At 39.7% G+C, this 25136-nt stretch overlaps 1 protein-coding gene across 14 annotated transcripts in view; it reads left to right on the top strand.

Annotated features, from left to right (window-relative positions):
• Window positions 1–25136, top strand: part of INPP4A (inositol polyphosphate-4-phosphatase type I A) — a 117370-nt gene that overhangs the window by 71386 nt on the left and 20848 nt on the right. For 4 of the 14 annotated variants that reach the window (XM_035315492.1, XM_035315469.1, XM_035315481.1 and 1 more), the window contains exons 7-18: window positions 174–253; window positions 1056–1209; window positions 1699–1789; window positions 2441–2588; window positions 5869–5999; window positions 6349–6453; window positions 7210–7318; window positions 10985–11002; window positions 13612–13795; window positions 15167–15385; window positions 18276–18570; window positions 21589–21621. In XM_035315492.1, the coding sequence (XP_035171383.1) occupies window positions 174–253; window positions 1056–1209; window positions 1699–1789; window positions 2441–2588; window positions 5869–5999; window positions 6349–6453; window positions 7210–7318; window positions 10985–11002; window positions 13612–13795; window positions 15167–15385; window positions 18276–18570; window positions 21589–21621 (1567 nt within the window). The remainder of the gene's footprint in view (window positions 1–173; window positions 254–1055; window positions 1210–1698; window positions 1790–2440; window positions 2589–5868; window positions 6000–6348; window positions 6454–7209; window positions 7319–10984; window positions 11003–13611; window positions 13796–15166; window positions 15386–18275; window positions 18571–21588; window positions 21622–25136) is intronic. The other 10 variants (XM_035315552.1, XM_035315537.1, XM_035315545.1 and 7 more) reach the window with 8 other exon arrangements.

The following is a 25136-nucleotide window of genomic DNA, read 5'->3' as shown; positions in this document are numbered from 1 at the left end:
TAAATTACTAAATCTATTAATTTTAAAGAGTTTTAATTATGTATGGGCATATGTAATTAGTTTTTTCTCCTCACACTTTGAGGAAGAACAGAAATTGTCTTTTGGACTTTGGTGGACAAAGTCTTTGTTGCAAAGGTAAATAATTACAGTTCTGGTAATCACCTTCTTTCCAGATGTATCTGTTGGGTTCTGGGATGTTCACTGTAAAAGAGCTACTTCAGGAGAAGAATCACAGGTTGCACTTAACACTAAGGTTTGTAGTGTTTTCCTTCATTTAGGAATCAGCTATCTTAATTCTTGGAAGCACAGTTAAGATGTAGTGAAAGCTGTCCATGAGATGGGATGAAGACCCTTCCCCTTCCCCTTCCCCTCCCCTCCCCTCCCATTTCCCATCCGTTTCCTTTTTCCCTAGACCACTTCCTATTGGGGTCCTTCTCTTTCGCATCAGCTCTTCTTTCTGGAATGTCAGGCCCCCGATTTTCCCAGTCTAAATAATCTTAACTGCAGAAGCACAAAATGTGATCAGACTCCTAATTGGTGACTTTGACTCAAGTCTCTATTAACTGGAGGGTTTTCAGTGTGCTACTTCTATCTAGTCCATGTATTATCAAAATTTACAGCATTATCAAAAAAATTTACAGCATTATCAAAACAACAGCCTGTACCAGTTGCTGCATGCAAGTAGCAGGCTCTCGACTGAGAGTTAAAAGATTAGATTTTGGATGTACAGGCACACATGCACATATTTATGTCCAATTATCTGCTCTCTGTTAATGTTCACAGTATAAGATCTTTAATTTTTTTGCCTACAACAGGCTAATTGTAAAATCCAACCCCTTTCTGGTTTAACAAAAATATTGGAACACGCTCATGGTTTTAGGTTGCCTTCAATTAGGAGGCCTGACAGTATCCCTAAGGAATGAGGAGAACATTTTCCTATTGGAATAGCCTATTGTAAGAATATGTAAAATTAAATTGAAAAGCTTCCTATTTAAAATATTCATCAGCTCTGAAGCTTAATAGCCTTTTATAAGTGTTCCCTTGTTGATAAACAGGTCCACCTCCAAAAAAATTTCAACGCAGAGTGTTTGTTGCAGGTCTGCTGAAAGTGACCGTGTAGGTAACATTACAGTTATTGGATGGCAAATGGAGGAAAAAACTGACCAAAGGCCTCCAGTGACAAGGTCACCTGATACAATTAATGGAAGGGTGAGTATAACCATTATATCAGCCTCAGAAAGATGCAGAGTTATTGTCAGAACTGAAATAAACTCTGTCGAGACCTGCTGTCAATTTGCCTTGTAATTATTGGTGCTTTCCAATTTCAGAATACTGTGAAGAGCAGCCTAATGGTGTGGAGCACTTTTGTATTTGGCAGAGATCTTGTTGCTCATGTTTAAAATCTAGAGGAAAAAAATAGCTTACAGTAACTAAGCTTTAGCTTCAAGTGCCTCTCATCAGAATAGGCTTGGTTACTGTATGTTCGTACACCTGCTACACTGAGGCATCCACAGACAGTTTCACAAAGCTGCAAAAGTTGTTTTTTTATTTGTTTGTTTTACAGTGAACATATCTGGAATATCTATTTTTAATCCTGCCTTGTGTTGAATATTTCCTTTAAGTCTGTCTAATAGGGTCATGTTGCCTTGGCACTGACACTTTTTCCTTTATTGTTTGTTTTTGTTTGTTTTTGTTTAGACTGTGTTACCAGTTGATGAAAGTTTAACAGAATCTTTAGGAATCAGATCCAAATATGCTTCATTACGGAAAGATGCACTACTGAAATCTGGTAAGCTGCTGTGGGCTGTAACAAGTAGGCTTTCAGCATCGCTGAAAAAAGCTAAGCTCTTGCTCTCTGCTTTGGCCCCAGGGCATTTAAGCAGATGTTTCATTTGAATAGGAACGGGCTGCTGACTGAGCAGCCTACTGAGGGTCATATAAAAATAAATTATTTTATCATTTGCACTAGCATTTTTTATTGTAAAAGCAGCAGAAGCAAACTTTTTTTTATTGTTGACTATGCTATAAAATTCTCCATGCAATTTGCTAGTCTATTCCTAAGCATTTTTTGGGGTGGGGTGAAGCAGAGCAGTTTTTTAAATTTATGTCTTGAATAAAGATTAGTTTTCAGCAACTGATTGCATGAGAGGAAAGTGTAGGAAGTGAGGAAAATAAAAGTTCACAAGTTGAATCTGTGTTTTATTTCCTTACCAGTGTTTTAAATCATTTTGAGGCTTTTCATGCGAGTGCTAGAAGAACTCTCCTTGCAGAATGTGCCTGTTTGGAAAAGCTAGACTGCTACCTAGTTAAACTGGGTTTTTACAGAAGTGTGTTACAGCATGTCAGTGAATCAAAGCCACTTAAAAAATAATAATAGGAGAGACTTTGTACCCTTTTAACTCAACCCCTCTGATTAAATAACGTGTTTTTAACACTTCAGTGTTTGGTGGTGCCATTTGCCGGATGTATCGCTTCCCCACCACCGACGGAAACCACCTGAGAATCCTGGAGCAAATGGCTGAGAGCGTGCTGTCGCTGCACATACCCAGGCAGTTTGTGAAGCTTCTTCTAGAGGAAGATGCAGCAAGGTGAGTATGGACTGGTTTGCACGTGTGGTAATAAAGCAGTAATGTGGCTGTTACTGAGTTACCAAGGAATATATCTGTGTTAAAGCACAGCAGCACCGAAGGAAAAATAGTACAAGCAGCAACTTGCAGACTGGGCTGTTACAGTGAAAAAGATTTTGTGTCAGAGTATAGAGTTTGAGCTTGAATATATAATAACATGAACATACAGAGGTGTTAAGGGAAAAAAAATGTTGGCAGACTGAATAATTAAGATCATACTGCAAGTATCTGCACTTAGGTGTTATCTGTTCTTTTTTGAAGCAGTTCTCTCTCTTCCAGGCAGCTCACCCATTTATGCGTATTGCTTCCCTACATTTGTAGGCTGTGCTTTGCAAACAGAGGGTCATACAGAACAGTTTATGTCTTCTTTAGAAAAGACAGGATTTCCATTGGGATGGTAAAAGAATTTTAGCCTAATTTCTGAGTGTTCGGTGTGGTGTTTTTTTTGGCTGCATTTGAATCCCTCTCCTAGAGGCCTAATTAAGTCCAACCTCACCTAAAAATAAAGCTACTTAGTGCTTTCAGTGTCCTATATTAATACATTTCAACCCTCCTGGGATGTTGTGAAAGAAAATCAAGTGTTAATCCATATGAGGAGTTAGAAGCAGTCTACAGCATTTGCAAGTATTTTTCATATTTTGCAAAAATGATAATTTTTCAAAAGAATATTCAGTGATTTTTTGTAATGTATAGAAAAACTGCACAACACAACTGAGTTTCTGAAGTTCACACTGATTTTACTTGCTGTTGCCTTTTGTTGTTTAGAGGGGTGCACTTAAGAGTAGTCAGGTTAAGTCAAGTCAAGGCTTTTAAGTTTGTAGATTCTAGAGAAAGAATGATGTACCTTGCATAGCTGTGCTGCTACATCCTTGGTGGTGGAAGGGGCTTGGGATGTGCCATTACACATTTAGATATGAGTTATTCACTGTTCACTTGAGTTATGAGTTATTCTGTTCACTTCTCTACAGCTTTCCTTGCAGTACATTTAAAAGCACCTATTCTGTACAAGGTACAGTCAAGATAATGTAAACAGTTGGCATGCTTACCTGTCAGGTACCATTTGTGATAGATCTGTTTTAAGGACTTGAAGATAAGGAGAAGAGAATTCAGGGAGAATGGGGAAAAAAAGATGTGGCTTCCTTTAAGACTGTGGGCAATGAAGTTCCTACAAGCCTTAGCCATAAAATATGGTTGCTCAGAGGTTCTCGCTAAAGTCCTATAGAGATCAATGGATGCATACTGCATACAGTTCTGGGTTAGTAACAGCCCAGGTGATTGCTAGTATGATTCCGTATGCTCTGAATTGAATAGCTGAAAGGTGAACACCATTTCTGAGTAATTAGTGAGAAAGACTTCCTTCTCTCCATTCAGCCAAGGGGACCCTCAGTGACAAGCAGAATTCTTTTCTGTCAGTGCTTTTATATTTCTAATGAATAATTGTTTTTCTTCAAGGTGTGTTACTGTTATGTCCATGTTGAATTAGTGCCCTGTTTTGTTCTAGTGTGGGAAATAGCACAGTCACAGTTTGTATTCAGTAGGATATCTCACATTTGGCCAAGTGCTCTTTTCTTCAGTTTCGGTGCTGTAGCCCAGAAAAGTGGTGAGCAGCTACACGAGCACAGCTGCTTTTGTCTTAACATTATGGTGACTCCTAAAGTACCCTTGGATAGTCACAGCTGCTGTCACTTACCTAAAGCCATTCTGGTCCAGAGCTCTTTGAAAGGAAACATCTATCGAGGGGGATATTTTGACTACCTAATTATTTATGATATGCACATCCCCTGCTATCTTAGCCTCACAGGGTAAACAAAGAAACTTGCTTTAAGCTGTGAATTTACTTCAGGAAGACTGGGCTCAAATGAGTGGTTTTCTTTGAGCAGGGAACTGGACAAGGTGGTTACAATAGTATATTATGTAGAAACAGTTTATGGGATTAAACTAGAAGTGTCTTTTTCCAAGTCACTGATATATATAGTTTACAGTGTTGCCTGTTGGCAAATCAATCTGAAGTTTTTTTGTTTGTTTGTTTTAAAAAAAAAACTTGCCTCCTTCTAATAATATCTTAAATAATGTAGGTAGAAATTATTCTGTCACATGCTGCCTCAAATTATGTATAGACAATTGATTAACGCTATGGATTAGGAGAAAATTATTGAGAAAACTGGAAAAAAACTTCTACAACATTTTGATAGATGATCTACCTTTTCTGTGGTAATTTCTGTTGAATTCTGTCTAATGTTGACTTGTTTACTTTTTCCCATTTCTTTATTCCAAATAATGTATTAGTTCAACAGGGCAATAGTCACAAGCGTGACATGAGATAAACTGAATGTTTTTTTTCTGCAGCACTGTTGGGCTACACTATGTAACATAGGATAGGATAGCCACCTGTGACTGAAAGTTTAGCAAGTCAAGTTACGGTGGAAAAGCCAGAGGCTTTTCTGTTCAGATCTGGGGGGGGATTGAGTCGTCCTGTATTCCACCCAAAGTGAAACTTGAGTGCCTAGTATCCATAATCCTAGATGAAGGCTTTCTTGGGTCACCATCTGTCTTCCCAAACCCTTGTTAATGCTTATCATAGAATCACTAAGGTTGGAAAAGCCCTTTAAGATCATCTGCTCCAACCATCCCCTTACCACCAATGTCACCCACTAAACCGTGTCCCTGTGCACCACGTCCAACCCTTCCTTAAACACCCCTCGGTACGGTGACACCACCACCTCCCTTACTTCTTAAGGCTTCCCTGTCTGGCCTTGAAAGCCGTCATGTAAGCACCTGGCCAGTGCAGATATTCCTTGTACCTAATGTCAGGTGCTAATCTCCCAGCTACAGTCTGTCATAGCTCTGATTTAATTTAGAGTCATAAATGTTCTGTGGAGTGTCCTAAAAAGGTCATCATTGTCCCAAGTCACCTGACATGATGCTCATCGTTGCAAATCATTGTATAGTTTGAGGGCTCCTGCAGAAGGTGGAAAGCTTTGCTTTTGACTAACACCTCGGGTTCCTGAACACGATGTATTCAACCTGCAAAGAACCTCTGTTCCTTGGGATGGAGCTTAACAGAAGTGCTTTGAGACATATGGTGGGGAGCATTCCCAGTCTGGTGATCGGGTTAGATAGGAGTGAGTTCACAATGCATCAGCTACTTTGCTACAATGTGAAACTTCATCAAGTAGACAATGGAGCTAAACACCTCTCTTATTTCTTTTTTCTTTTTCCTTTTTATTTTTTTTTCCCCTAGGGTTTGTGAACTAGAAGAACTGGGAGAACTGTCTCCTTGTTGGGAAAGCCTTCGTCGACAGATAGTAACTCAGTACCAAACGATTATTTTAACTTATCAGGAAAATTTAACTGACCTGCATCAGTATAAAGGTCAGCAAGATTTCTTTTTCATAATAAAGTGATACTTGTCAAACGTGATAGTTAGTGCTTCTCTTAAACTGGGAGCCTAGAATGTTTCAGTTTGATGAGTAAAAAGTACTATTTAGATTAATATTCTTTATTCCTTTTTGGTGAGGCAATATTTGCTCTCTGTTCATTCTCTAACTTTACCCTTAAAGTATAGAAGAGCTTTGAACGTTAACAGAAAGACACATCTTTTTTTTTTTTTTTTCCTCTGCTTTACTTTCAGCATGTAGCCAATGATGAACGAAGCCCCTTGAGTATTTTAGCATAGGCAGATGCAGTGTTTTTATGCTTACTTTTCTCCTATATTTCTCAGGTCCTTCATTTAAAGCCAGTAGCTTGAAAGCTGATAAAAAATTGGAATTTGTTCCCACGAATTTACATATACAGAGAATGAGAGTCCAGGATGATGGAGGATCAGGTATTTGTTTCTTTATGTCTTTCTTCACATTGTTCTTTTGTCTTTTTTAATACTCAAATTTCCACAAACTACTACTCTGTAGTATTAACACTACATGGCATTTGTATGGCACTTTCTATCCTTGGATTCCAAAACTCTTTGCAAAAGAGTATGTGTAGATATAATTATCCCTGTTCTATATGTGGCAAAACTAAGGTTTGGAGTTAACTTTGCCCTAGGTGACACAAGCCAGCCTTTGTGCTAGGGAATATATTGGATTAAGCTGCTGTGTCACTTCCATTTGTTTTGTTTTGTGTCAGAATAGCAAAGATTCTGATCATTATTTACTGTTTGTATGCTTTTTCTCTGGAGTCATCATGTAGGGTTATCCAAAATCACACCAGTTTGTTCACATCAGGCTTGTTTCTTCATAAATAATCTAAGTTATCTCTTCTTTTAACATTGATTGTCCCATGTGTCCATGTGAGCAATTCCAGTAATGGCAGGTTTGGTGTAAAGGGCAATGCTCAAGGCTTCCTTTTCACTATCAGACTTGCAGATTAAGAAATGGAGGACCTGGCATTCAAATAGAGTACTTTCACCTCAAAAGTAATTGATTGATTTCCAGGGCCTCTAAAACAATTCAGGTTTTACATGTCCTGCAAAACATTGGCACGAAGCTTTACAAAATTATTTCCGGAATAGTTTTTGAATTTCCACAACTGTTTATGTACTGATGACGAGCTTTCATTTGTAAGTCCTTTTTGTCCATCTCAGATCAAAACTACGACATAGTCACCATAGGAGCACCAGCAGCTCACTGTCAAGGCTTTAAATCAGGTGGTCTGCGGAAAAAGCTTCATAAATTTGAAGAGGCAAAGAAACAGTAAGTAGAAATGTTGTTGTGTCAGCTGACATCTTGCCCTTTCCTAGCAGCCCATGTTCAGTGATTTCAAAAACCATTCCATCCTATGTTTTTGTTGCACCTCATTCAGTAGTTCTACTATACAGTGTGAAGATTATTCTATATTTTCTTCCAAAGGAGGTGAGGAAAAACAGTTTCCCTGTTATATTACTGTGTTCGTTTGTTTAATGATAGGTCCTTACCAATAGTTCTTTCAGTGAAATCCTTAATTTTCCTGAATACTTGTTGATTCATTTATTTAGCTACTTTAAGTGTTGGCTTTGAGTTTACCAAATTGTGGCCTAGAAAAGTTTCCTTTAGAAGCTCTTCAGCTGCACTACATCGTGCTTTCAACCCACAGCTGTGCCTGATGGGCAAATGCCTCATTGACAATTTGTGTTTATTGCTTTTCCATTGAGACTTTTCTATATTCCCTCAATGTTTATGCACAGTTTAGGCTTCTGAGTCTGGCCTCAGTCTGCTCTACAGGCAGGATACTTGACCTCCACAGTCCTGTCTTCAGGGACTGTCTAGTGACCTCTCTGGAAGTACAGCCATACGTACTATAGGAAGAGTCAGAAAATGGGGGGTGCAAAGAAGACAGGCTCATTTCAGTGGTGCCCAGTGCCAAGACAAGAGGCAGTAGGCACAAATGGGAACACAGCAGGCTCCTTCTGAAGCCCAGGAAGCACTTTACCATGCAGGTGAAGGAGCACTGGTACAAGTTGCCCATAGAGGTTTTGGAGTCTCCCTCCTTGGAGATCTTCAAAAGCTGCCTGGACATGGTCATAGGCAGCCTGCTCTGGGTAGCCCTACCTGAGCAGAGGTTGGACCAGGTGGCCTCCAGAGATCCCCTCCAATCTCAACCATTCTGCCATTCTGAGAGAGACTGCATGGCATCCACGCTAATTACTAAGGAAAAGATAATACCGTTTGGGTCTGCATTAGTTTTGCGCCAGTATGGAGTATTGGAGGAACAACGAGAGCAGCGTTATACAGAGTCATGGTAGCCAGGGAAAGGAGACTTTGATAATGACCTTCCAAAGAAAGGATTTGTACTGTTTGGAGCTGGTCTGCCAAGTGCAGCATCAGTTTTGGCAATTGATAATGAATAGCAACATCCTGTGAACATCAGTCAGATATGCATTGGAAAGAAAAGTTCAAAAATATGCCTGGTGCAATTATTCCCAACTTAAAGAGTGTGCTAGGATGGGACTAGGGAAAACTGTAAACCAGGAAACACTGTTAGGCTGAGCTTTTGACATCACTGTTGCTTTCTGAAATATTTTCCCTCTGTTAGGCACTTTAGTGGGCCTCACTCCTGCAATATCTACGTACATGTGTTTCATGTATCTTTCTTTTTTTTTTCCCTCACACAATAATTAAGCTGGTCAGAGAGCTTAATTTCTATCCAGTGCTTTTTCTGTAAGTGTTACTGAACTGTTCTTTATGGGTCCATTAAAACTGCAGGTTCCATATTTGAAGAATAACTTTTCTGTGGTAGTATGCTCAGCAGAAGAGTTGTGGGCTCTTCTTCTGCTACCCTGTAGGATCAGTCTGGGGGGAATTTTGCTTCTCCAGCATTCACTTAGAAGACAGGTAACAGTAGTGTAGCAATTTATTCCTAGTCATCTAAAAGCTAGGAGGCACAAATAGCATATCTATCCAGAGAATTAGAGTAGATTTTTGATGCAGCAGAACAGAGAATCAGGCATTCTTTTTCAGCCAGTTTGTTCAGTTTAAGTAGGCATTTCTGTCTTGAAGTGTTTGCTGCACTCATTATTTGGGAATTTAGAAAGCACACAAAAAAAATGAAGTGCTCTGATGTTTGAGTCTAACAAAATACACTGTGAAAGACCTTGTGCTATATAATTGAGCCCTCCCGTCATGAGCTTAAAGTGCAAAAGCAGCACTATGGGCCACAAAAAAAAAAAAAGATGAACTAGTGCAAAACAAATTCAGTTAATACAAAAGAGTCTCTTCCGTGTGGGCAGGTGTTTAAAAAAAAACGACAATCTCAACAACAATCTGCAGAAAGCTGCAGGTAAAGGCAGTGCCTGCCAGTCAGTATCAGTCAGGAGTGGTGGACTTAACATCCTCCACCTTTAGATAGATATCTTCAGTGCAGATGTAAACATCTGAGCTAGTTATCTTGGGTTACCTCCAGAGTCAACAGGGGACATGACAGATACCCTAATGTAGATAGCTGCCTGTGGTGGGTCAGCCAAACTCCCAGCCAGCTGCTCGCCACCCCATTCTCTCCCCAGAAGGACAGGGAAAAAATGGGAAATAAACAGGAATGGAAAAGCTTGTGGTTGAGATAAAGACAGGGAGATCACTTACCAAGTACTATTGCAGGCAAAACAGACTTTTACTTGGGGAAAATTAGCTTATTGTCAATTAAAGCAGATTCAGGTAGTGAGAAACTGAAAGACAAACAGTAGAACAGCACCTTTTCTCCCTAGTCTCCCAAGATCAATCCCACTCCTTTACTGCAGTCTCCTCTCCCTCTGCCCCAAGTGACTCAGGGCAGGCTGAGGTGCGAGAAGAGGTAACATTCAGTACATTGCAGTTTCCCTCTGCCACTCCTTCCCCCTCATACTTCTCTGCTTCAGAGGGTCCTCCATGGGCAGCAGCCCTCCAGGAATACCCATCTGCTCCAGCATATGTCCTCCACTGGCTGCTGGAGATGTCTGCTCAGGTGCCTGGAGAACCTCTTGGTCTGACCTTAGTGCTTCTTCAGCTGCTACTCACTGATTTTGCGCCCTCCTCCCCTCCCTGCCAGATGTTTTTTTCACCTTTTCTTAAACACATTTTCCCAGAGATGCCACCAGCATGGCTGTGGGGCTTAGCTGTGCCCTGTGGTGGCCCCTGACCCCTTCTCACGGAGGCCACCCATGCCATGCTCCGCTGCAAACAGCGTGGCAGGTAAATCCGATGCACTTCAATAAGTCCCGTTTCTTACCATGGACTGCACAAAGAGTCCAAGACTAGCAAAGGTAGAGACATCTAGGTTATAGGTGTCTGAAGCTAGGGGAGTTGTATCTAGTCCTTTAGCTCTGTATATGTCAGCATTGATTTTAAGGCCTATATTTCCAAGAAGTTAGGGTTTGGAATTGCAGGGGGCCCTGCTAGCCTAAAACACTTCAAGAGTGAGATCCTAATTTGGATTATTGATTAAAAAGTGCATTGTATTATGAATGCCATGTCTTGATAGCTAACTTGAGATATGCCAGTATTCTATTCTTTGTACTGCTCTGGAGATACGAATTTCATCTTGGCTGTTAATATAAAATACAATTATAGGATCTCCCTGGTAAGATGGCTCTTGTAAGTATTTTTGTGTTATCATAAAAAACACTATAGTAGAACTGAGTTCCATCTCCTCAATTTCATCGTTATATAGATACTGTTCAGTTCTTCCTCCTTTCATTGGCAAAATTGTGCGTACTGCATCCACAATATTTCCCAAAACAACACACAGTGCCCTGGCAATCTGTGTTTTTTTTGCTTAAAAGTTTAATCGTATGTACCTGCCTCGTTGAAAAGATGACACAACTATGTTATTTCCCCAAGCATTTGTTTTGTTTTCTGCTTTTGGTATTTGCTAACAATCTGCTAATTTTATTTTGGTTTTTGTTTTTTTAGCAGTTATGAGGAGTGTTGGTGAGTTTTCTGTTTCTGAGAGTTCTGTAGAGAGAGCTTATGTTCTTTGGGTTGTTTTATTTTCCTTTTCTTTCTTTTCTTTGGCAGAGATCTGGTGTGTTTTAATGTGTGCAGGGCTTTTTAATGTCATGCATCATGGCATCCCTAATTGTGCTCTAAATAATCATCGCTGCTTTGTAGAACACAATGTGTGAATGAGTTTCATTTCATCTGCAATGTTTGCTTATAATGAACAGCTTCCTGGCTCTCTCTGAGTAGAAGAAGTTAGAAAGCTGAAGAACAGAGCACGAGGATGTTGTACCTTTTCCTCTGTTACTTCCAGTGAAAACTGCCTAGAGAGAAACCTTCTGCCAACGATGAAAGATAATTAGGATAATGCTACAGATTCTTGAACCTTTGGATGGGTTATATTTTGTAATCCATGTCTGAATTCAAACATTTCCACTTAACTCTTGTTTATTTTTCTTCTTGCTGTGGTGCTCAGTGCTATGAAAATGAAACATTACTTGATGGTTCAACAGTGCGGAAGTTCTCTCTAAATTGCTCACATTAAAGGTTGAACCCCTAATTCACTGAGCTGTAAAGCCGGTGTTCCAGCTTCCTGATATTATGCAATGAGAGCTGTTCATTTGAAAAAGCAATTGCAGGTTGGAAGGTGAATTTATGTGAACTTTATGCCATAAAATTTTCCTCCAGTCATCCCAGCAAATGTTTGTGATTGAAAATGTAATAATTCTAAATCAGATCTCAATATGCTGCATGGCCTTTCCTGCCAAATACATCTTTGTGCATGTTGTCCACGTTGTTGTGGAAAGAAATTGCTCAGAGGAATTGTCTCCAAGATCACTTGTCAATACAGAGCACAAATCACGTACAAAGACCTAAAAGCTAAGATTAATTTGCTATATAGCATAGCAGTACTGGGGAGTGGTTGTTCTCTGCTCCACCCAGAGGGACACAAACAAGGAAACTCTTTCAAGAATACCTTCTGCATTATGTCCTGTCCTTGGAAAATGAATCCCCCATCTCTTACAGTAAAGGAGCTCAAACAGATATGGGATTAATTTCCCTTTGCCTTAATATCTAGTAAAGGGCAAGAACTGGTATTTGTGGCAATGATTTTAAAGCATGCCTCATGCAACTCTCCTGTATTACCTCACAGAGACACTGCAGAAAGGAATGGTATCACTCTAGGAATAGCAGAGGAATTCACATTTCTCAGAGGTAGCGGTCTGAGGCAGCTGTGCCTGGAAAAGAAACTCCTCTCTGTGTAGTCCCTCGGCATTGCTGTGTCCGTCAAGCAGTGCTGAGATCGATGCTCACAGCAGGTTCGTCTGTGCTGTGACTACACTGAAACCATGTGTGAGTGGGGAAAAAAGAGTGCAATTAAGATAATAGAGAGTGGATGCTCATGCTTGATGCCACGTCATGATCGGGCATCACACTTGTCACAGCTGGAGCTGGAGTAAAGGCCTGATCTTCATATAGCTTCCCCTCTAGGGAAAAGGAGTGTATTGTCTGGCAAAGGGAGAAGTGGTGGCTGTTTTTTTTTCCAAATAGCCGTGCCCTTTTAATTAACTTCAGTTTACATTAATTTTCTAAAAGCTAAAAGGCAGCTTTTTTGATTTTTTTTATTACTTTTTTTTTTTACTTTTTCCGTCAGGTAGGATTAACTCGTCCTTTAGATGAGTTAACTACTAGCTCCCCATCAGTTAGAGAGAGACTCAACATCGGTCTTAGGTTAGGAAAGCAACTTCTGTAGGTGTCTAAACAGCATGTGAACATTCATCCTTTCCACTACCGGGTAAATGGTCTTAGTGGACCTGCAGTGTACCAATATAAAGATATTTTTAACCTCTATGGCTTTATATAATTCAGTAGTATAATAGTTTTTATAATTTCCCTTCCTAGATGGAAAAAGCTAGTGTGTTGCAGCTGAGCCTGTAACAGACTTTTGCCAAGTCCCTTGTTTAGTAGAGTGAGGGTGTGCTAACAGAGGCTAAACAAAGGATGGAGGCCTTGGACTAGCCTGGAGATATCATTTGTGTTTGATATATCATAAGATTGATTTTTCTGCTGTAACTCCCGTCAGGCCTGCGAGGATATGCTAGCAGAAGGAATTCTTGTTAATACCACACTGTCTCCATTACAGATCTGGGTGCCATTTCTGTTCTGGATAGTGCAGGGTTTTTTTTTGCAGCACGGATAGCTGTGTGGTAATACTGTTTTGCAAACCAGGCCTCAGTGAAGTGTCTGTGTTGTAAGGAGAGGGAGAGTGGGGCAAGCTGTCATTGCAAATGCTGGTTCTGTCGCTGACAGTAAAATCTATCTCACACATTCTCATCAGCAAAATTGTCCCTCTGGTACACAAGCTCTGCCCACAGTCACTTGGCATAAGGGATTAGTAAATCTGCATCTGAGTGCTTTCAGTAAAGGCAGAGAAAGCTCTAGGATCATGTTCCTGCTGTGCAATTGCCCACTGGCCTTTTTCACTGTTGATTGCTAGCTTAGGTAAAATTTTGTTGTCTGCCATTAATTCCCCAGCATGCTACCGTAATGTGTGTACCTCTAGAGCAATTTTCCCCCTTAAATCCATCTTTCTTTTTCAGCACTTCAACAAGTTCCCAGTCTATAATATACATCCCACAGGACATTGTTAGAGCAAAGGAAATTATTGCACAAATAAACACCCTGAAAACTCAAGTCAGCTACTATGCAGAAAGGCTCTCCAGAGCTGCCAAGGACAGATCAGCTAATGGCCTTGAAAGAACACTTGCCATCCTGGCGGATAAGGTAGGAGAATAATACATCTTCGCACTGAAGCACACCTTTTTTTAACCCTTCTTTAGTAAATTTTCTTGAAACATTTATTTTACCTTTTCAGTAGTGTATTGTAACATGCATAGTCCAAAATAAAAAAAGAAAACAGACTGGCTTTTAGAATTTGCTGTTTCGTTTGAATTTTCTCCTACTCTTCACACTCTACTCTTTACACCTCCCCTTGAGAGTGCAGTGGAGGGCAATGTACTCTGTTTGCCTCTATTCAGCTGTCCTATTCCAGAAACGAGCATTTATTCATTTTCTTTTATACACTTTTCTCCATAACCACCTTTTTAATATGCCCAAGTCACCTGTCAAGCAGCAGCAATTGGACAAAACTTAAGAAAATCAAACTCTTCTTAGTGTTGCACTGGTGAAATAAGGAATAAGGGTGATGGCCTTTGCCTGAATTAGTGATGTCAATCAGTTATTTTTTGATATTTGTTAACAGAAAACAGATTGAACCCACATCTGAACACAATCTTATTTAGAGGGATAAAAACATCTACAGTTTTAGTGATGTCTTCTGTCCCTGAAGCAGGTCTGAAGGTTGTACATGGTAGAAACGGCAGTGACCTATCACTTTGCCATGAATTGTTCCAGTTGAGGGAATATGTATACAGCCTTGTAGACCGCAAAAGACAATGTGACCACATGTAAATGTATTAGTTATAATGTTCACTCTAAATGACTACACTGTGTATAACTAATCTGTGGGATTTTCTAAAGCTGGACAAAGTGTGTATATATAAAGAGAATTTGTTTTCTTAATAGACAAACAGGCCAGAGTCTTTTTCATATTCACATAACTTATAGAAATCTTTTAATATAACATTACTAAATAAGGAAGCAGATTATATTGATTCGTGAGTTATAACTTCAACTTTCCTCTTGAGTCTTAGTTGCTGTGATTTGAGACAGGTCGCTGGGGCTTAAGCATGGTCTGTCTGGTGTGGTAACTATTGTGTGGGCTATAAAAATGTCTGCATGTTGTTCTAAACTTTCATCAAAGGCAGGGTGAAGTGCAAATAAAAATGTTAAGAATTGCACATCTATTACCGAAATTTTCGTCAACAGCAAGGTTGGTATAGCAGTACAGACTTTGGAAATGTACCCTTTGTGTTTTCGTACCCTATATAGCTTTTTAAGGCCATGGTATAAAATGATTTAAAGGCACCTCAGAGACTCCTAAACAGTGGCTATTTTCTTTTATAGGATACTAGTGTGGTTTATTTATTTATTTGTTTGTTTGTTTGTTTGTTTGTTTCTGTGAAAGAATGTAGTATTGATTGTATGTAGAATAATAGAAAGGTGTTAAAATTTGAGGGGTTTATTGCTTTTTAGACCCGGCAACTTGTCACAGTCTGTGACTGCAAATTGTTGGCAAATTCAATACATGGACTGAATGCTGCAAGGCCAGATTATATAGCTTCAAAGGCATCTCCAACCTCTGGAGAAGGGGAACAAGTGATGCTGAGGAATGATCAAGATACACTTGTGGCCAGATGGACAGGAAGAAATAGCCGATCGTCTCTGCAGGTGGATTGGCATGAAGAGGAATGGGTACGTTTGCTCAGTGGAGTGATAAATGTTTTTTCCTTTTTTTTTTTTTCTGTGTTCTTTTATTTATAATGTTTGTAACTGCTCACCAGATATGCATAGGATTTTTTTTTGAGTATATTTTTATGCATCTTACTCATCTACCGGAGGCACTAGTCAACAAGAAAAGAAATTCTCCATCCTATGCGCACTTACTCCTTGGCATGGAGATATAAACTGGCCTTAATAAATAATTCTCAGTCTCCTAAACACCAGAGATCACTACAATTGGTTCATGTTTTTTTTTTTTTTAAGTCAGTTCCAAGGGAAAGTAAACAGTGTTTAAAGTAAACTGACCATACTACAAAGGGCTCTTACACTTCTCCAAAATAAAGCATATTTTGTGTGTGTTAGCTATACAGTTCAGCCTTCCAAGCTTTTCCCTGGTTTTATATTTTCATCTAAATATTTAGAACTTGCTGTCCATCTCTGTTTTGATTATGAACAGCTTTTAAAAACTGTTTGCACAACGAATATAAATGGTTTTCCATACCACACTGCCAATTGAAATGAGACTTGGCCTGTGTAAACTCTGTCATCATGTAATATAAACAGAAGTAAATTAAACCTCAAAAATAGTCAAGATAAATTAAAACAATGAAAAATATTGTGCAATTCCACTTCAGAAATGAGACCCAATTTGTTTTTGAAATGCATCCTTGTTTAATTGTTCTGGCATGCTTTGACTTAGAGTCAGACTCAAAATAATGAGATACTAATAAGGCCAATTCAGTACATTAGATACTAATACAATACAGTAATTTTATCTGTTACTCTGATTTATATAGGAAAAAAGACATTTGTATAGAATTATGTCATCTTTTTTATTCATAAAGTGTTTCTTGCTATTATTTCAATTAACAGTATAGTTGAATAAGTTTTTCTGCAATACGAAATGGTAGATGGTTCTGAATCTTTCTAAGTATTCCAGAAACATTTTAGATAGTTTGACTGCGGTGTTTTTACCCAGCTGGACAGCTGAGCTCTACCACAGCTACTCTCTCACTCCCCCTCCCCAAAGGAAAAGGGGGAGAAAATACAATGGAAAAGTCTCAAGGGTTGAGATAAGGCCAGGGAGATCACTGAACAATTATCATCACAGGCAAAACAGACTCAGCATAGGGAGATAAATTATTTATTACATATTACTAACAAGCTAGGGCAGTGAGAAAGTAAAAGCAAATTACCTTCACCCCCATCCACCCTCTTCTACCCACCAACTCCCAAGTGGTGCAGGGTAACAGGGAATGGGGACTGTGGTCAGTCCCTGACGCTTCATCTCCGCCGCTCCCTCACGGTCCCTCCCTGCCCCTGCTCCCCGTGGGGTCCCTCCCACGGGATGCCGTCCTTCCCCAGCTGAGCCTGTGGGGGCTGCCCACAGGCAGCAGCTCTTCAAGAACTGCTCCCACACGGCTCCATACCACGGGGTCCATCCCCCAGGAGCAAACTGCTCCAGCACGGGTCCCCCACAGGCAGCAGCTCCCCCCAGACCCCTGCTCCTGCGTGGGCTCCTCTCCACGGGCTGCAGCTGCGGCCCGGGGCCTGCTCCTGCGGGGGCTCTCCATGGGCCTCAGCCTCCTCCAGGCCACATCCACCTGCTCCACTGGGGGCTCCTCCACCCATGGGCTGCAGCGTGGAGATCTGCTCCGTGTGGGACCCATGGGCTGCAGGGGGACAGCCTGCTCCACCAGGGGCCTCTCCACAGCCCGCAGGGGAACTGCTGCTGCCTGCCTGGAGCACCTCCTGCCCTCCTGCTGCACTCACCTTGGGGGCTGCAGGGCTGCTTCTCACTCCTGTTTTTTTCCCCTTTCCTAAATCAGCTCTCCCAGAGGCCCACCCAGCGTCGCTCCCTGGCTTGGCCCTGGGTAGTGTTGGGCCCCTTTGGAGCCAGCTGAAACTGGCCCTTATCTAACAAGGGGCAGCTGCTGGATTCTTCTCACAGAGGCCAACCCTGCAGCTCCCCTGCTACCAAAATCATGCCATGTAAACCCAATACATATTTGTACATATTGTGTCTTTTTATTCCTTCATCCTGTAGAATCATAGAATAGCTTGGGTTGGAAGAGACCTTAAAGATCATCTAGTTCTACTGCCCTGCCATGAGCAGGGATGCCACCTACTAGATCAGGTTGCCCAGGGCCCCATCCCAGTTCCTTTCAACAGCCTCTATAAAGGTAGCATTTACACTTGCAGGAATAGCCATATTTCAGCATAGAGCAGACGCACCCACTTTATCTGACTTAACAAGTCTTCAGCCAAATTTCTAAAATGATTTTAAAATATTTTCTGCGTTTAGCTAGCTTTTGGGCTCATCCATGTTTATAAGGGAATGCCATTTTTTGTTTGTTTGTTTGTTTTCTATCTTATCCTGTCTGTGAAAGGAATGGAAGATGTCAGCTTCTACTAGCCTTTTGAAGGGAGGAAAGGCTGTCACTGAATTTTAATTGCTCTGGACCTTAAGGAAATACAACTTTAAAGGAGAAATGTAAACATTTGTCAGCAAAAGTGATTAGGCATTTCCTAGTCAAACATTAGAGTCTAAAGAATAAACAACAGTGCCAACTGGAAACGCGAATAAATGGTGAAGGAAGAGGCACTTAACATTGTTCAGCAAATTTACTTTGAAAATAATTTTGCAATTTACCACTCATTGATTTTGCTACATGTTGCTGACTTGCTCGTATACATTATTTACATATACAGAGCTTGTGTGTGCACAAATGTAAGCATGATAGCCCAGAGGGAACGTTGCAGAGGAATTGGGACTGAAATCATTGGAGGAAATATATTGCCAAGGGATTTGTTACCTAATGTCTCTTCTTTTTAAATTGAGAAAGTAATGTTTTCTTTTAAGGAGAAAGTTTGGTTGAATGTTGACAAAAGTCTGGAGTGTATTATACAGAGAGTGGACAAACTTCTCCAGAAAGAGCGCTTGCAAAGTGACAGCTGTGAAGATGTTTTCCAGTGTGACATCAGCTGTACTAGTAAAAAAGGTAATCGTGACACTCGTGCCTACTGGATAAATCCAGAAGATTTAAATGAGAGCTCATCATCCTCACCACCACCTTCATCATCCTCACCACCATCATCATCCTCACCACCACCATCATCCACACCATCCTGTGCATGCCATTCTCTCACAAAGACAAGTGCGTATGCCAGACACTGCTTCTCACTGCTGCTCTCTCGCTGTGCGCTGGCATCGTTCCTACGCCTCTTACATCCTTCCATGTGTTTTTAGTTCAGTGGTGTTGTTAGGCACTGACATCAGGCAGAGAGGGCTGGTGGCGTATGTGGAGCTGCTATGCCCGTAACTTTGAAATTGTGATCCCACTGAAATCATTGCTAAATCTCCTACTGATGGCAGTGACATTTGGGTGTCTTAAGTTAGTAAAGCAGAGGTTTGTGTTAGCATATATAGCCTTCCTCTTGGCTTCAGCTTCTTTGCAGCAATCAAAGCTTAAAATGGTGAATCTCTATAAAAGATTAAAGAAAACATGAGAGAAGTGCAAATACTGCTGCAACATGAATTGTCCCAACTGAACAGCCGAAGTGTAGGAGGGGAGCCAAGGAGTCCCATTTAGACTGAACTCAACTTGAATGAACCTACTGGAGTTTAACGCAAATTATCAAAAGCTGTAGTGCTGAAGGACTCAGTTAGACTTCATGTAGCTGGAAAGTAAGAATCGGCAGTGCAAGTTCTCAGTAGAATAATCCTAACAAAAATTGAGATAAAGTGGATGCTGTATTGAATGCAGTTGCGTATTATCATGAACATGCGAACGAGAGAGACCTTTATCAGTTTAAGGCAGCTTTGCTTTAAATTTCAAAATTATTTCATTTATATATGTATTTCTTTGACTTATTCAATGAATGTGAATTCATTGCACGTGGTCACTACGAGATGACCACTTAATAGGGCAGGTATGCCAAATTAAGCTCTAGCAAGATTGGTTTGTGTTTCCATTTCCTTCTGTTTTGTCTTACGTTTGATGGCCCTTTGTCCCTTGCTGTCTGTCTGTGACTTCACGTCCATTCCATTGTTAATGTTGCAGTAAAGTTAGAAGGCAATACCTTTGAGAAAGAGAATACAAGATAGAAGTTAAAATAAATGTTTAAGTATTTTTGTAAAGCTCTTGTTACATGCTAATGTATGTTTTGCTTAGTATTTTAAATTATGGTATTTTTCTAGGCTAGACTGACATTTTTGTGTGTTATAAAGGAGAGTATAATAGGAGAGATGGCTCTTGTTTCAGAATGTGTTCTCTATTTATCTTTGACTAAATTTGTTCTAGCAGCTTGATACCTATAAATGCTTTTATTTGCTGCCTAGTTTATATGAAGTTTTACATGTATTTACCTGAAAGTTTTATCAGTAAACTTCAATGTACCTTCAGATCAATGACTACCAGTTTTGCATTGCTGATAATTAAAAAATATAAAAATATCTGCTGTGGGCGATATCAGAAGCTTTTCCCAGGGCAATTCTATGCCAGAAGTATCTTAGAATAACCATTTTCTTTCCATTTACTCAGCATTTTCAGTCAGTCTTACATCTGCTCAGGATCTTGATACCTATGCAATATTAAAATGGTATCAAGTTTTAAAGCTAAGGGGCTTGGTGCTGTTTCCCAGTGCTACCTAAGCATAACGGCTAAACCTGAAGTCTGACTGTTGACCAGTGTTGAGTGAATGTCAAAAATCCTGGAGAGGGAATCCTGTTTCTTAGGTCTTAATGAGGAATTTGAATTGCACATGGGAAGTTTACTGTAAGGCCAGAGTGAGCCAAGTTCTCGATCACATTCTCATCAGATTTTGTTCCTAGTCAATAGTCAGTATTTTTGACAGAGGAGCAGGTTCCTATGGAAAAGATAAATAAATAAATAATAAAGTTTTGCATTGATTCCACACCAAACCTGGCCTCCTAATTCCCTTTCTGTGTCACTTTCCACAACTGATCAAGGGAAAAATTGAGAGACAAAGATCATTTCTCTAAGTTTAGAATCAGAAAATTTTAAAGCTTTTCCTTCTCATATATTTAAAGAACTAACTCTTATTTGTTAGTAATTCTGAGTTTTGAATAAATGACACTGAACAGATAGCAGCCGGATTATTTTTTTTAAATGATGTAAAAAACAACAAATCAAGATAGAACTGATAGAGACCACAATGTTATTGTAATACTCTAGATCATCTCTCTATAAATGGATGATTGTAAAAGAAAATACTGCCTGAAATAGTAGAAAGAAGAGTTAAGGGATTTATTATTATTATTATTATTATATTTTTTATTTAGAGGTATAGGTATTCATTACTAAAATTGCATGGGATCATATAGCATCTTTAATGAATATGAGTTTTAATTTACTGAGAGGTTATCTCAGATTGTATAGCTCAGCTGATTGCCCTAATGCATAGAATTGAATGTGATACTTCTGTTGTTATTTTGGAATTCATAATTCATTGAGTAGTGAATCCAGATATAAACAGAAGTTTAAATTTTGCCAATTCAATAAACTATTTTTCATGAATGCAGGTGTATGCAGGGTATATATTATCCTTTTACTTTTTGCACTGCAGTGTAGTGTTTTTTCATCTGAGAGCCTGTTCTTCCCACTGAAGTGAGTGTGACACACTCACAGGCTTCACTGGTGAGGTTTCAGCCCTCAATATACAATCTAATTTTTGTGTTACCTTTCTTAGAAATTGTGTAACAGAGATGTGTCTAAAGTAGATTCTCTATTACTCTTGCAGTGTGGGTGCCTTAATGCCTTTTTCTGTTAAGTGCATTGAATTTACTGCTAGTCTTTTGCTATTCTGTTTAGCAGCCTTTCAGCCAGCTTATTCTATAATTGCACTAGACCAGTGGTTCTCAAATTGTGCCCTGTGGATCTCTGGGGATTGGCAGTGCAGTCACTGGTAATCCACAGAGAGCTCCTGAGCTAGCAGGTACTGGCTTTCCTCCAAGTCCCCATCCTCGGGTCTCTGATCAGAAACAGCAGAGTGGAGGAGGCAGCCCATGCCCTTGGGGCCCACAGGTATCTGCTGAGCTCCTGTTCACTCAGTCAAAGTGTTTGAGAACCCTGGCGTTGAGCATTTGAGTTGCTTATGTTGAGACTGTGTTGCCGCTCCTTAATCATGCATGTTGCCCCTCCATTTCTGTGCAGATTGCAGCCCTGCTCCGGAAGAATCTGGCCCAGGTATGTGCGTTCATGGCTTCTGCTTCTTCTGAAAATTGCAAGTTTTTGTTCATAATTTACAACTGAACAACTGCCTTGCTGTTAAGAATGACCATTTTCAAATGGTAATGCTCTGCAATATCACGACCTACCCAAAGATATTGAGAAGCAATTATGTACCCATATAATAGTGCAAACAGGTATCTGGTAACTTCTCAAGTGTGGGAGAACACTTGTTCATGGTCACTGGTTTCTCCAGCTGACATATTTTAGCAAACTAATGCGGGTAACAATGATTTTCCAAATGTCACTGAAGTCTTCGAGGGTCTGATCTTAAGGATCTTTCAGACATGTCCTTTCACACGTGCTGTTGAGCTTGCCTTTCTGAATGAGAACTTGAACAGAACACGGAGCAGTCACTACGAGTGATGGTACAAACCAATCAGTATCAGGCACTGCAAATCTAACGTTTCAGAATACAGAATTTAGAAGACTTTCTTCATGCTGTTAGTCTTATTTCCTCTCTCATTGTGCTTCTGCACACTAGTTTTACAGTTGCAAGGTCTCCCAGCTGGATGGCTATGATTTCTCCCATTTCAGAGTGGCTTAATTTGAGTTCGGTGAAGGTTCAGTCTTCAAACTGTTATAGGGTGGGCTCCCGGGTTTAGTGAAACCCATGGGAAATAAAGCCCCTGTGCAGGTGTGATTTTCATCTTCAGAGAGCCTATAATGAATAAAATCCATTATGCACTAATTTTTAGTTCTTGGAACATCCTTTTAGTTTTCACCAAATAGGAATGTGGTACATAGATGAATACTGAGTTATTTTTAAGATTAAAAGGAGTCCGGTTACCCCAGCCGGGTACCCAGATGTACCCAAAACTGCAGGTGCCCAGTACTTTGATTTACAGATGGTGGTTTTTTTTTGTTTGTTTGTTTTGTTTTGTTTTGTTTTTTGTTTTAATATGAAAAGGCTCAAGATATCTTTTCAAGGCTCTGGAGGCCAGTTATTTTAATAATATTATTGTTCTGGGGAAGAGAGGCTCTTAGGGGTAGAAGAAAGCAAAAACTTTTCCCACCTGCTATTAGATATTTGCTTTATACAAGCTTATGTATTAGGATTTCTTATCACATGGACATTATTTATCCCCTATCTTTGGACAGTGTATAGTTAGAGAACTTCCAATATGTGACTTTGTAGAGTTTCCCAGCATCTCTCTTATTGTATTTTTATGTTTTATAATGCCACATATCAAAGCGTACATGAAGTTATGACTTCTGTCAGCAGTGGTCATAAGAAAAACTGCAAAGATTTACAGGGTCACATCTGGCCCTTATTTACCAGGCAGAATTCAGCTGTAGCTGCCTGAGTGGAGACTGCAAGATTTGTCTCCAATGTACAATATAAAACACCTAAAGTAAATGACAGGCTTCCTGAAGGTTTGCCCAATGCCAGTTTTTAGACAAAATGACTTTTAGCATGAAGTAGAAACTTCAGATTAAGAAGTGGAGTTTGTGTTCAGGAGATATCAACAGCTAGCTTGTATTAGATTTCTGTCTGATTTAAATCCGTAACAGCTTGTTGAATCTTCATCGTTTCAGGCACTTCGCCAAATCGTTCTACATATGGATCTGCACAAGCGAGTGTATAAATAGTTTTAAAATGGTCTGGACATCTCACAGAACATAAAAGCAGATCTCAGAATGGATTTCACATTAGAATTAGTGCCTCATGGTGTTTAAAGGTGCCACTGATTGATTGGACAGAAAATGTTCTTTCAGTAATAAAAGTTCTGTGAGGTAAATTACAAGCAGTAGACTGAAGAAGGGTGGAGAAACCCAAGTGAGCACTTACAGTCCTTTCTAGTTTATTTAAATGCTGTCAATGAAATATGTCAACCTGATTTGAGCCTGAATATAATTCCTTCTATCCTTGTTTACTGTTAATGGCAGCTACCAATGAGCAAGCAATTAAAAGCAACACGTGATACTTCTGTGAAGCAGTGTTTAGAATTTTGTAGACTGACAAGGAGTTATTTTTTTCATGGCCAATATCTGAAACAAAGAAATGGATGATTTTTGCTTGTTCCCTTAGATGAACATTGCACGTGAGTGCTGGGAGAAGAAAGCATCTAAAGATTGCTTCAGGCATGCAGTATACCACCAGTGTACTTTGTGATTACCACAGATAAACCTATCTTTCAAGTGAAGTGCTGCCCCGCACACTACAATCTTAAATCTCCACAGAGTTGTTAACCACATGCATGGATGTATATCCAGGCAATGAAATGATGCTGTTCTAGATGATCTTTTCAGTTCTTTCTATCAGTCTTACACATTTATACAAAAGCTCTTAAATGTAGTAAGAGAAATGCTCTATTAGTATCATCTTTGCTTTGCTTTATAATTATTTACAGGCCAATGTTACGGTGTCTGTTTTATTTTGAGAGAAGAACAATTAATAGAATAGAAAAGCTGTAATTCCTTACCTGCTCTTTTGATGTTTCCTGCTTTCTTTGTGGCAGTGGAACAGAGCCAAATAACTTCCCCTTTGTGTACTTTGTAGGTTTTGCTATGCAGTTTATCTACCACATAACAAAAAGGATAGTTCTGTTAATCTTGTCAGTTATGTTTTTGTTAGCCAGTTTCCAAAGTTCCCTTTGTGGCTGGTTATCAAAATATATATATGTGTGTATAATATATATATATATGTATATATATTACCAGCTCTTAGTCCAGTTGTTGAGTCAAAATCAGAAATAACTTCCTTTCAAGGGCTTGAACTGACTCCATTCATGAAGGTTTTGATCTGTACATTACCTTGTTTGTACAACCTGCCAGGCTGGGGTCACACATCTGTTCATGGTACTTTTAAAATATAAAACGCAGTGTCCTTTCCTTTAAAAAGAGACGTGTTCTTCTCTTTCAATGTTCCTTACATTAAAAAGAGCAATTTTTTTGTTCTATTTTCTTTTTATATTGCAGAGAGAATTGATTATGATACAGTATCTGAGTAATATTTCATACGGTCATGGAAATAGGTTTTAAAAATTGGTGGTCGATTGAGACAAAAGATGAAAAAAGAAATTGAGCCTATTGGATATTTTAAGGTGGAGCAGTCCCTTCAGGGAGAATGAATGGCAGTGTCTGGGGTACTAAAATAGGACTTTGGCAACCCAATTTCATTTCTTTGCTTCCTGTGTAGGACCTTGAGCAGAGTCACTCTGGGACATATTTTGTGTGTTTCAGCGCAAGTCAAGCTCATAAATACTTCAAGGATCTGGCTAGCTCCCATCTAAGTTACTGTTCTTGTTTCTTGCTAGCTAGCTGTAGGCCTTCAAAGCCACTCAATAGATGGGGCACATGTAAAAGAGCACCTACACAAGTTTTTACCTCTTTACTTTATTACTCCTGTGCTGCAAATGGAGGAAAGCGTTGTCTTACCTGACTGAAGATAAATATCTTTAAAATAGTGAGGCAGTTGGTTGATGCACCTGAGGCCACAAAAGGTTCAAAAGCAGCAATATCTGTGAGAA

The sequence above is a fragment of the Oxyura jamaicensis genome, chromosome 1, assembly GCF_011077185.1.
Source record: "Oxyura jamaicensis isolate SHBP4307 breed ruddy duck chromosome 1, BPBGC_Ojam_1.0, whole genome shotgun sequence".
Classification (NCBI taxonomy): Eukaryota; Metazoa; Chordata; class Aves; order Anseriformes; family Anatidae; genus Oxyura; species Oxyura jamaicensis.
Note: the sequence above shows the minus strand (reverse complement) of the source record. Positions and strands in the feature narration are given on the sequence as shown.